General features: G+C 47.1%; 3 protein-coding genes across 3 annotated transcripts; 1 reads left to right on the top strand and 2 right to left on the bottom strand.

Moving 5' to 3' along the window:
* Window positions 1-608: 608 nt before the first annotated feature.
* Window positions 609-2045, bottom strand: GLAREA_08444 ((Trans)glycosidase; the record flags this gene model as incomplete). Its single annotated transcript, XM_008090489.1, has 4 exons — window positions 609-1000; window positions 1054-1482; window positions 1533-1927; window positions 1981-2045. The coding sequence occupies 4 exons, from the start codon at window positions 2043-2045 to the stop codon at window positions 609-611; spliced, it is 1281 nt and encodes a 426-aa protein (XP_008088680.1).
* Window positions 2046-4642: 2597 nt separating this feature from the next.
* GLAREA_08443 (uncharacterized protein) lies at window positions 4643-4985 on the bottom strand (the record flags this gene model as incomplete). Its single annotated transcript, XM_008090488.1, has 2 exons — window positions 4643-4782; window positions 4841-4985. The coding sequence occupies 2 exons, from the start codon at window positions 4983-4985 to the stop codon at window positions 4643-4645; spliced, it is 285 nt and encodes a 94-aa protein (XP_008088679.1).
* A 576-nt stretch (window positions 4986-5561) lies between these two features.
* GLAREA_08442 (Zn2/Cys6 DNA-binding protein) lies at window positions 5562-7944 on the top strand (the record flags this gene model as incomplete). Its single annotated transcript, XM_008090487.1, has 3 exons — window positions 5562-5768; window positions 5869-7543; window positions 7643-7944. The coding sequence occupies 3 exons, from the start codon at window positions 5562-5564 to the stop codon at window positions 7942-7944; spliced, it is 2184 nt and encodes a 727-aa protein (XP_008088678.1).
* Between the last annotated feature and the right edge of the window lie 4180 nt (window positions 7945-12124).

Genomic DNA, 12124 nt, shown 5'->3' with positions numbered 1-12124 from the left:
GCCTAGACGTATATGCTTCCGAGTCATCGTCTTGGAGAATCAGGAAACCTTGCGATACGAAAGTTATCTGGAGCTGTGTAGCACAAATCTTCCCTTGCCAATGTAAATTCGGTTTCATGTGGACGAGACTCGGAAAACATCTCTCTCATGCCTTTCTGGATGAAGCTGGAATGTGATGTTGATTGTATTTAGAATTTAAGCATTAGTCGTCATCAAAACCGCGCACTGCATGAAGAAGAATCTATCTGTCTTATCATTACAAGTCTTTGAATACCTCAAAATCCTCACTCTAGGAATGGTTACCTTACATTCAAAAATCAGATCCCACGATATCTGATGAGTTTTGAGATATCTGTTCCTATCAGATTAGTAAAGCTTCATGTGTAGGTAAAGCGAAGTTAACCAGAAAATCTTTCTTTTCCAAATCTCAATTTCATTAAAAATCACCGATTATCTCATCTAATCACCTCCTCAAGATATTGCAAATCCATCAATCATGTACGGTACAACAGGGGTATTCAAACGAACGTAACCACCAATCATCTACACCCCCTAACTTTTCTTCAACCTAATCTCCATCCCTTTCCCCTCTCCCCACCGAGGATCATTTAATTCCCCGGAATCAAACACGCACTAGTCGCGCACTGCGAAGGAAACCTCCTACTAGTCAACGGCTGCGGAATCAGGCCAGCCCTCGTAAGATTCTGGAAATGCCATTCCGGTGCTGTTTCCGTCTTCCATGTCCAGAACACCCAGCCGCTGTGGGATTCATACGCGTCGAGCTGGGCTTCGACGTAGTATGCGAGGTTAGTTTTGTCGACTTGGAGCATACCATCGACGGTGCCTGTGTATTTGTTTTGACAGCTACCGTAGTAACCTGACGATCCTTGAGGAAAGGTTCCATCGTATCGAGCTCCTTTGCCGAGACCGTTGAGCCAGCGGGCGCAGTCGGTTTGGGCGCCAGTCCATTCTCCCACTATGGTCCATTTGTCTGTGTTTTCTGGGATGAAGTGTTAGAATGCAACTTGTGGGAAGAGGTTGCAAAGAACTTACGGATTCGACCAGCCGATGCGCAAGCTGTTTGGACGTGTTGACATGGCTTCATAGCAACCTCTCCTTGTGAGAAGATTTGATAAATGTGTGTATCCAGAATAACGTCGTTGACACCACTTCCATAACCCATAAACCCATTCCACGATTGCGGGTCCAGAAAAGCGTCATGAATCACAACAGCAGTGTTGCTAGATGTAGTTCTGACATTTCCCCAACCATCATAATAGAACTTCTTCACCAATCCCATATCGTTTCCCCAATTGGCAGGCTCATTGAGTAGTTCGATTGCAGTTACCACATCCTGATCATTTCTGTATCGGTTCACGAGATTCTGAATTGCCGTCAGAGTATTGGCGACATTATCTCCAGATTGCCAGTTGATAGCACCATACTTCCCACTATTATCGAAACCATTTTGAGACCCAGGAGCTATTAACACGTGAGAATGTAACACAATGCACCATGCAAGACTTGCATACCTCCATGGAGATCAAGCATCACTCTTAAGCCCGCATTTCTCGCCCACCTAATTGCATTGTCCAGAAATGGCAATTGACCTTGAACATAAGGATCTGCTGGATTTGGATTCAAAGCCCAGTAACCGACTGGAATTCGTACGTGGTTTAAGCCGAAAGATGCGATCTCTTTGAAGTCTCCCTCGGTGATGAATGTTGACCAATGTTGAGTCAATCTGCTTTGCGCGTTCTGTTTACCAAGTGCAGCAGTGTACGTGTACTCGTCAACAACTCCTCCACCATTTGCCCATTGTTCGAAAAGTGAAGGCGTGATCCATGGCTCGAGTACAAACCAACCACCCAGATTTACACCGCGGACTTTTTGGTTGTCGTAATTCCAGGTGTTGGCGCGTTCTTTACTGTGAGGCAGTTAGCTTTTACTATCAACACCCTCCAGATAATGTAAACCTACACAGGATTTGCAATTGCAACTGATGAACATGCTGCGAAGACAGCAACAACTTTGAAACAAAACATCTTGTTGGTCGCACTGATGTCTGTTGTTGTTTACGTTTGGAACATGTCACGAAAAGAAAAGCTGGTTGCTACCTAGATGGCAAATCCGGGGTAAAAGTATGGATGGTACAAAACTCAATCAAGGCAGGAGAGATGCTCGGAAGATGGCACCCACCTATATGTATGGGCCAGCGAAGGAAGGAATGACCAGGCCCCCGTCCACAAGTGTGACCATGTTCTTCAGTATGTTCCCCGCAAAGACTAATCCTTACCGCTTAGACCTGGACTTATTATTCACACATGTTTTCCAGACTAGGTAGAGCCCAGAAATGTCAGCTTAGAAAGCGGGAGGTCACGCTAGCAGACGGAATTAGTCCGAACTGATTAAGTGCAGGGTCTTCTTCCACTGCCTCGGATCATGATGTCGCCCGGCAAGAGAAATCGCTTAATATACTCCACGCGCTCTTGATGTTGACTCCCGTTACTTCACCGTTTTCTTAACAAAGTCATATACATTTCTGTTTCTCTTATGCCCGTCCAGCTGTCACCACGGATAGCAAACGGACATATATGTTGACACTTCACTCACGGGGAATCGGAGCATTGCTGCATCGGGTGATTGCATAGCTTGGAAAGAGGAGCATCATCTTAAGATCTCATGGTCTTCCAAACACGACATGGCCTGTCAATGATCCATTGGCTGTAGAACTCTGAGCAGTGCCCGTCCGTTTGGTGCCAACACCGGCTGAATCGATGGCACTGCATAGCGACGTGCAGACTAGGGGTCCAAGTGGCTGGTGCGGATTGGAAGCCATAGAGAGTCTTTCGCCTCATCGTCTCGTCGGCAGTATTGTATACCTCCGTGTGTTCTTGGTGGAAGGAATTGAACCGGGGGTTGCAAGGTACCGAGAGGTACATGAATGTGATTAAGGGTGAAGACATTCTTCCGCATAAGGTCTGTTTGGCTGCATCGGCGGTGAGTAATAGAACGATACGAAGACACAGCCACTCAGACGTTGTCGGAGGACGACCAGCTTGGTCAAATTGATTAGTATTCTTGTACTTGGTACGAAATCAAGGTACTCGTGTCGTATGCTGCCGTCTGAGAGGCCCGACCCTTTTGGATGTCGTTGATAGACGGTTGTGTTGTCACTCGCGTCCCGGTCGACCTGCAATTATCCTGGTCCTGAGTAACGAGAACCCTGCAGCGGGGCGACAAAGTTGCCATCCTGCTTGATCCAAGCTTCACCAAGAGAGATCCTCTTGCAAGTGTCAGCCATGATGCGCCACATTTGTTGTGGTGGAAGATGAGATCGTCACTTTGGCGTCAACATGCATGGCGCCGCAGCCACAAGATGCTCCAAGATGTCCTCTCACAAGTCCGTTGAGAGAGAATTGCTGTCGTTTCACTCATGTGACCATACGCGCTGGAAGGTCTCGGCCCTAATTCTGTAATACAGCAGTGGGGTATCGCAGTCGATTAAGTAACGAAAAACAAATCTGAAATGTCTGACATGATTGTAAATATTGATCTGACCGTCTTCTCAAAATCTCCCTTTTGAGCAACTGCGACTCCGATTAGTAGAGATATCGTATTCCAATTCTATTCTTGACTGATTTTCCGGAGGGTCGAGCCCAAAAGAAGAAAATCAGAGATAAGGCCTCTGCTTGTCAGCTGGTGGGGCTCAAACCTGTTTCCCCTGAGCCAGCCCCAACTTCCAGACAGACCGTCAGAAAGCATGGATCGCGGGAAGAACAAATGATTGTTATGCCGGAATACTAGCACGAATGTCGGTGTAAACTTTATACTCCATCAACAATAACTTTATATGATTTAAGCTTTCCACTACAGCAGGAGCTTCTTCAGTGATAGATGGGTTTGTGAAACGGCTGCGTTCTTCGAAGAACACTCTGCTCAGGTGCTATAGATATTGTTGACTGGCTCCGTTGAAGATTGTTCGTATATCGATAAGATTGCTGTCAGACTCGTTTGTTGCAAGTTCTTAATAAGCCTCACCTTGCGAGTCATTGGGTTGATGAGTGTGCATCTATACGAGTAGATATCCGCGGTTGTACCTTCGTACCTCTAATGTGTAATGAAAAGATTACGCCCATCCGTGGCACAGTACTTCTTTCCCCCATACAAGTAGAACAGCGATGAGTATCTACCCCACCAGCAGGCATAAGTTCAGTGAGTTGATCAACAAACGCTTCTGTTAACGCGTGCCACATAGTCTCATCTCATCTCTCAGCTGTAGAAGATGGAGAGGCTGACGGATATAATGCCTGTGAAGGTCATGCGGGACACATCCGAATTCAATGCAGATTAGCTTTGTGTGAGAATGCGGGGTACAGCTGCCCAGGTGAGTGGGATGTATCTTCGGATTTGGTTCCGAAGAAGAAGAAGCACGACCCCTCTATTACCTACAAAAACCTTTTGCTTCGTCACAAGCTCATACTTCTATCTTACTTGGAGTATGTGGTTCCATAGAAGGCATCTCACTCGATCCTTCGGATGATCTCTCGGGCTTTCTTAGAAGACTCGCGATGAGTATAACATTTATGGCGGCTTGGTACCGAGCCAAATGAAACGATTGAGAGCAGATCAGTATCTCAGCTCAGGTAGAACCCCGTCCAGCTTGTTGTCGGGTATTCTTGTCGTTTTCTTGTTTCCACTGCTTCTCTGCTGCGATCCGTCGCTGTATAATCGTAGGGTCAAGAAATGGTTTTGGAATCTCTTGAGAAGACCACTCAACAGCTGGATGGTCCATCAGCCATCATATCCAGGTGAGCGAGCATAAGTCGTCTGTACTTACGTGTCAACTTCATCGCCTTGCCTCTTACGACTGTGACTTCGCTGTTAGAAGCTCGTTCTTGAACATAACTTGCTCCTATAGCCTTTGGTTTTGGTGCCGAGAGTGGTGTCTTTTGTAGGAGTGGTCTTTTACCTGTTTCCGGCATTATAGAGCTACCAACACACTTTTGGCTGGAGTAACACAAACGAGTGTAATGCAGAAAAGTTCTGGAAGCGCGTTTGGACAGGCGCGGTTTCGGAGAAGAAGGCGTAGGTAGTGATTGCTGGCGTGTACAAATGTAAAGGTGTCAAATGGTAGACGAGGCACACGATTAATGACGTCCAGATGCCATCAACCATCTGAGCCTCAGGTCTCGAGCGTCAAGCCTCAGAACATCCGGATGTATCGTCGCACAAGCTGCGTCAGATGATGATGTTCACCCAATTGTGCACAAGAAGCACGAGTGAAGTCCGCCCTGGAGTGCCCAAATCCAAGTCACGGGCTCGCTTAATCTTAACCACCAAGCTCAAGCGCCCAAAAGCTCGACCCGCTTCCTCTTCCTGCCTTTTCCTAACCCCGCCCTCCGAATACGGCCACTCAGACTGACGGAGCGAAACCGGACATCCACAGCTTGTTGCAGCACAACAAATATCAATTACCGGCGTAGTTGCTTTCGGTATTGACCTCAAGCGGGCCGTTTCTGCGCTGCGAACTTGAGCATCCTCGGATGCAGAGGGGCCGCATGGATGGTCAGGGGGCTGCAAGCGGAGGAGCCTCAAGCCCGACTACGAGTGTGAGACCTGGTACGAGCGGAAGCTTCAAGAGGAAGAGAAGTGGTGTGGAATTCGAAAGTAGCCCAGGCAGCGGAGTGGAGGGAGAGGATGACGACGGAGAAAGAAGAAGACAGCCAGGCGTTAAAAGAGCTTGCAATGAATGTCGGCAACAAAAGGTGAGTCAGGAAGCTTTACGACTTGCAATTGGTATGCCAGACAAGGCAAAGCTGTTGCAATGATCAATTGAGTCATTAGGCTAATAAAATCTATCTACAGCTCCGCTGCGATGTCGTCCAAGATCCATTTACCACTTGTTCGAGATGTAGTCGATTGAAGCTTGAATGTAAAATCGAATCGAATTTCAAACGAGTCGGCAAGCGAAGCAAACATGCGGAAATGGAAAAGCAAATTGAGACGTTGCAGCGACGTTTACAGCAAGCAAAAGCGCAAGGCTTCGTGGTTGATGAGAATGACGAGCTCGAGTCACCAATTGCGAATGGCGCATATGCAAGAAATGCTCAGGCATACATAAACTCCGATGAGGCTGTATCATCGTTACTACATCTGAAGCAGGGAGGAGGATCGTTTATACCACCACGCTATGTGAAAGAGTTGGAAGGGGTGGGCTTGACAGAGGAGGCTATCAACCAGCTCTTCCATGAGTACTGGACCTGTTACCATGCATATTTGCCGTTCCTAAACCCCCACCAGACGCCCGAGCAATACTATCAACAACATCCACTATTATTTTGGGTTATAATTGCTGTCGCCTCTCGCCGGTACACCCTCGACCCTACTCTTCTAACTGCCCTCTCCGGACCATTGTCACGACTTTTATGGACAACTGTCGGAGAAGTGCCGAATAGCCATCATGTTGTCAAAGCATTATGTATACTTTGCACATGGCCTTTACCGACAAGCACAACATCAACAGACCCGACTCACATATTGTGTGGAGTCATGATGAAAGCTGCGACAGGAATTGGTCTTCACCGTCCCAATCATACACAAGATTTCTCCCGCGTTTCAATCGATCTTAATAAAGAGCAACTGCATGACCGCGTAGTCACCTGGGCCGTGTGCAATATTGTTGCGCAGAGTATTGGTACAGGTTATGGCCAGCCTGCTTCGACTCTTTACGATTGGACCCTTGCAGTTAGACCAGGAGCCGAGGGCCCATATGTGTTGACACCGGAGCTCGATGCTAGGCTTCAACTTGAAAGATTCTGTGACAAGGTTTCCAAGGAGATGTACAGCAACGTCAGCGATCCCAGAGGTGTTGCGGGCGATGAAATCAGAGCCATGTTGACGAGAGTTTATCGTCGAGAGTACGGGGAACTTCACTCAACAATCATGATGAATCAGAACCTCTCTCAGATAGTCAACCTCCATTTGAAGGCTGCTGGCTTACATCTCCGCTTATCTGCTTTCTTTGACTCAAGTGGAACAGCAGGTTATATGGAAGATCTTATGGCTTTGTGGAGAGCAGCTGTAGCATTTCTAGACCTGGTGTTTGAGCTTGAAAGCTCCACGACCGATGGAACGAATGGGGGTATTCTCCGTTATGCTACCAACTACATCATGCAAATGATCATAGCTGCTTGCTTTACTCTTCTTAAGCTTTTGAGCTCTTTCTTTGCGCCAGAAATCGATTTTGAACGTGGAAGACGTCTTTTTCATCGGACCATTCAGATTATTCGAAGTCTAAGCGTAATCAACAATGATCTTCCCTGGAGGCTGGCGGAGTTGATGGTGCAGATGTGGAATGGAGCTCGTGTTGAAGCCCGCCGTGCCTTGCAACAAGACAGCAATGGTAATGATGAGCAAACAAGAACCATTATTGATGACAGTCTGCAACTCAAGGTTCGGTGCCGAATGAGTATGAGTTTGGTTTTCGATTCGATTTGGCGCTGGAGAGAAGAATTTCAAGCTCAAGGCAGAAATCTAGAAGGTCAGCTTGTCCTTTTCTCATTCTCTATACTCTCTTTCCCTTTGAACTATCCGCTTTCATGCCCACTTGATGGTGCCGCTACTGACAATTGACCCATAGCATCTCTGAAAAATCCCACAAATCCAGACAGCGCAGCTGAATCATCCGCGTCATCTACGCATCAAATGGACAGCACACTCATGGCACCTACACACCAACTCCAAAATCACCTCATGGCTACGAGCAATGCTGAAGCTGTTACACCAAGTAACGGCCTTCCAAGCGGTATGATGACTGGGATGGCCTACAACGAGAGTAATTACGAAGTGTTCGACCCTCTCAACTGGATGCTCGATGGACTCGTCGATTTTCCGTATTCTTACAACGCTGTTCAAGGACTCGAAGCCAATGGTATGGGGTAGATGAAAACATTGCGATCGTCTCCCACTTCCCTCGGCCAAAATCACAAAAGCCCCCTTTCCAAGTCAATCCACTCTCAAATCAAACCCCAACACCTCTAAACTCAATGTCAACCTTCCCAACGCTCCTCATTCCGAAATCCGCCTCATCACAAACCATGTCTAATCTTCAAAACAACCTCCTACGCTCATCTTATATACACCTCCTCCGCTGCTGACACAGCTAAAGGATCACTGAATAAGCAGCCACGTCCGACCAAAAGGGCAGGAATGCCTCAAACACAGTCAGCAAGCCGACTCATTCACTACATATCCTATCTCCTACGCACATACGCCATACCTCACATACACAAAGTTGCACAATAATACCACATACCTACATGAGGATACATGCCGAGATTACGCACAAACGGTTCGGTTCATGTGGATAATTCATACCCGCACAACGTGGAACATACTTCAAATTGCGTAATTACGGGAACGAATCGGTCGTCTTCTCATTTCTTTTTCTTTCCTGGGAATCAAGTCCATTCATTAGGGGTTTCGGATCGGGGATTTGGGAAATCGCATTTTATACCATTAGGAAATATGATTTGCCTCTTCTGGCATTCTGCGTAGTTTTACAAAGGTAGATTGATTGATAGCGAAAATTTGTTTCCTCTATATATGTGTGGACTATCTAACTAACTATCGATTTATCGTCTATACATCTATCTATCTATGATGACATATATTTGCCTATTCTTGTATCTTGGATTCTACATCATTCATAGCTGTATCGTTCTGTTGATTCATCAGCTGTATCCTTTGAAACAGATATGCAGACACTCGAACTTCCTGACACTTACCAACAAAGGGGTTTGGTGTCTGGATGATCTAGCCTCGACAGTGTGATAGAAGGATTTCCCAAGCAACGCCACTTTGTAAGATTTGGGGTCAATCGGTCGGACTCCAAGGCGCAGGATGACACTTCTTTGTCGTTGTATTAAGCATTCCAATACTGACAGCCTAGACTATGTGGGCTGACTCTTGATACGCCACATATCTGACGACTCGCTCCGTGAAAGGGTTGAGTTTGTGCCGCAGGGAGACGATTTAGTATTTGAGCTGGTAAAGACCCGGGTTTGGGTTTTCCTTGGACTTGCTGCTCTTTTGATGGTTGGTTGTTACCAAGGATGGAGTGGGTAGTGTCGGTATATTTCGTTGGTATGGGAGTGTGGAAGGGGTTTGACTTGGTATGTTTGTTGGAGAGAGATTCTCTCTTTGTATGCGGAGGGGTGGTGTAGTGGATGTTGATTTGCAAAGCTAATCAAGTGTTAGCCAAATAAGTCGAGACGGCAAGGAGTTGGTAAGTTGATAAACAACGTACTGTGAGCTCGGACAAAGCAAAGAAGATTCGGATTTGGGAGTGGGAAGTACATTCCTGTTTCATTTTGACGACGTTGCAGCAAAGGCCCCAGTAGCACACTCACAAACACATGCTCTTAGCTTTAGTCTCTTTTAATGTTTTGGATGATCACCAGACCCCGAATATGCTGTACGTATCGTGGTGTTGACGATGACCACAGTAAGGTATGCGCTCCTATCCAAAGTGACAACCGCACTGACAACGGAAGCTAGATAGTAGTTTGCCTGAAGTTGAAGTAGCAGCTTTCAACCGCACCCTGCACACACATCGATCAATGTGGCCAAAGTCTCCAAGGAGACTTGCGTGCATCTTCCATCCAAAATTCGATCCGCGTTCTTCGTCGTTCGAGTCACCTAAACACCCCTTGCCTCTGTATGATAGCTGTATCAATCGGTACTATGACACTTCCACGCCATGTCATTCGCGTCTGGATTCGTCATCAATGTGCCGCGTGCCGTAGATGGAGGAGGAAGGATTGTAAGGAATGTATTCGAAATTCGTTTCGAGATTTCAGCTTTAGGTGTTAATGTGGTTTTTTCGCAGATCAACCACCGCAACACCTAGCGGATTGTTGACCAGACCAGATCTGTGATGGTGAAATTACATCTCGTTAGTCTCTAGATTGCAATTCAACTGAGAACGCTGATTCCAAACCCACAGTGCTGCGCTGCAAGGACAACCAACTCACCCCGAATTCTTTAAGACTGGAGAAAGCATTCAGCTTTCACCGACACTTTCCGCGGACGGCTGTCCAATAGCACATCATCCGTATATCTCATACCAACTCGAGTACCGAGGTTATTTCCAAAGAATGTTGTGTTGTGCTGGCAAAGGTCTCAGATCCAATTCGCAGCCGCTTATGTTGGTCAACCACCTCGAGAACACCAACTGAATCCCAGTCGGCTCATGGATCAGCACTTCCTTTGATCTCCTTCTGAACACCGAGTGCCGCATGATTGTTCTGGAACCGAAAGCACTGCATTGCTGATGAGTTGGAAAGGTCGGCCGCTCTTTCAGCCCAACGTCTGCGATTAGTACGTAGTGTCATTCTCCGGGATTCAGATCTTTTACCAAGCTAGGTGTTGGCAAAGGGGAAATATTGGATGGTTTTCTTGGGAGCTGGAAGAATCTGAGGATCTTGTACACCACGGTGTTTGCAATGCGTTGTGAGGTTTCAATGAATGAAATTTGAGGAAACAGAAACGCGAAAAGTTCTACAGCTAGACAAACTTTGCATCGTAGTGTGTCTTAGTTGCAAACGATCGCGGTCGTTTGAGAACGAGTTATCGTTGTTGAAGAAGCGGGTGTTGTTGTGTTGGTGGGAAACAGCCCAACACTCGCTCAGAGGGCACTCAGCTTCAGGGCATCTTGCCGCTACTCTTTCGAAGGAAGTACCCGATCAGCTTCTGTCCTTTTAGATTCATGATCCCTCCACTGTCGCCATCATTTCTTTGTACGGCAAAAATTCTCGACATTCAACTAAATTCCTCTCATTATCACCAACATTCTGTCCTGCCCGACCTTCCTTTTTAGACTCCCATAGCCACGCGATTAATCTCTTCCAGAGCCACGACATTCAATTTCTCGGTTCCTGATAACTGTACACCCAGAGGAATACTCCACCACTTCCAAACCTACAAGCATTGCTTGCGCCTTGCCACGGCACTCTGTGTTAGTTCATTGCCGCATGGTTCAAATTATCCGCCATTGGCTTCTGAGGATCTGATGAGTTGGGTGTTGGACCTCTGTGCTTGGTGCAACAACAATCATCGTCCTTCGATATGATTCACGTACCACTCCCTGGACTCAGACCTCGTGCACGCAACGTGGAACTCCCTCCATGCAGGCTTCCCAGCCCTACTCTAAACGCTTTACGAGCTCTTTCGGGTCGCACAGAGATTACATTCGAAATTCGAAGCTTCCAAGACCGGGTCGCTTCTGCTCCATTTGGTGCTGACACGGCATTCACGAGCAACTCTGGGTTCTTTGTGCGTGGCATAACATGCTGCCCTTTCCCCGTGTAAGCGACCCTGTCCTTCAAATGAGCTTGATAAGTTGGTTTATATTGAAGCGATTGTGCTTTGCATCCGATCCAGGCTTCATTTATTAGACATTTCCTCTTTGTATCCACTAGCATGTCCTGCTTTCTGGCTCATCTAGCGTGCCGCAAGCACTGCCATGCATGCCCTGTCGGACACGGTCTGAACTCCATCACGGTGTAGAGCCCTACGGACACTCACAAGATTCGATCTTGCTAAAATCAGAAGTTCAGGAAAATCAACATGGTTCTGGTCGCTGATATGGTTGCAGCATGGTGGCTAAGCGCCATGGAGTACCAAAATCTCGATCAATCTTGTGGCCCCAACCTGAAACAGCTTCTCCGCATGCTCAGTACACTGCCATTGCTCGCTTGCATCCATCATCGACCGTTGAATTTGGGAAAGGAACAATATGCACGTTTCAGGTGAATGCTGATTCTTTTTTTACCGCTGAGAAGACCAATGAATTGGAGTTTCCTCCACCGAGAAGACTCACATGTTTAGATATCTGGGAAGTGAAATCCTGATAATGGCGTGGCCGCAAGGGGGAACAAGTGACGGCAAGCATTCGTTTCCCCACTGCCGCGCTTCACCTTTGTGCCACCATGAAATCTCCTTTGCAGGCCGCTCGATCTGCCAATTGGACCATGGGTGGTTGTGCCACCTGCCTGTCGATAAGATTCTTCTCTGGCTATTCTTTGATCATTTCGACTGTACCAACAAGGCACACGAGGGG

The sequence above is a fragment of the Glarea lozoyensis genome, assembly GCF_000409485.1.
Source record: "Glarea lozoyensis ATCC 20868 chromosome Unknown GLAREA9, whole genome shotgun sequence".
NCBI classification, from domain to species: Eukaryota; Fungi; Ascomycota; class Leotiomycetes; order Helotiales; family Helotiaceae; genus Glarea; species Glarea lozoyensis.
The sequence above is the reverse complement of the archived record's forward strand: the minus strand, read 5'-3'. Positions and strand labels throughout refer to the sequence as shown.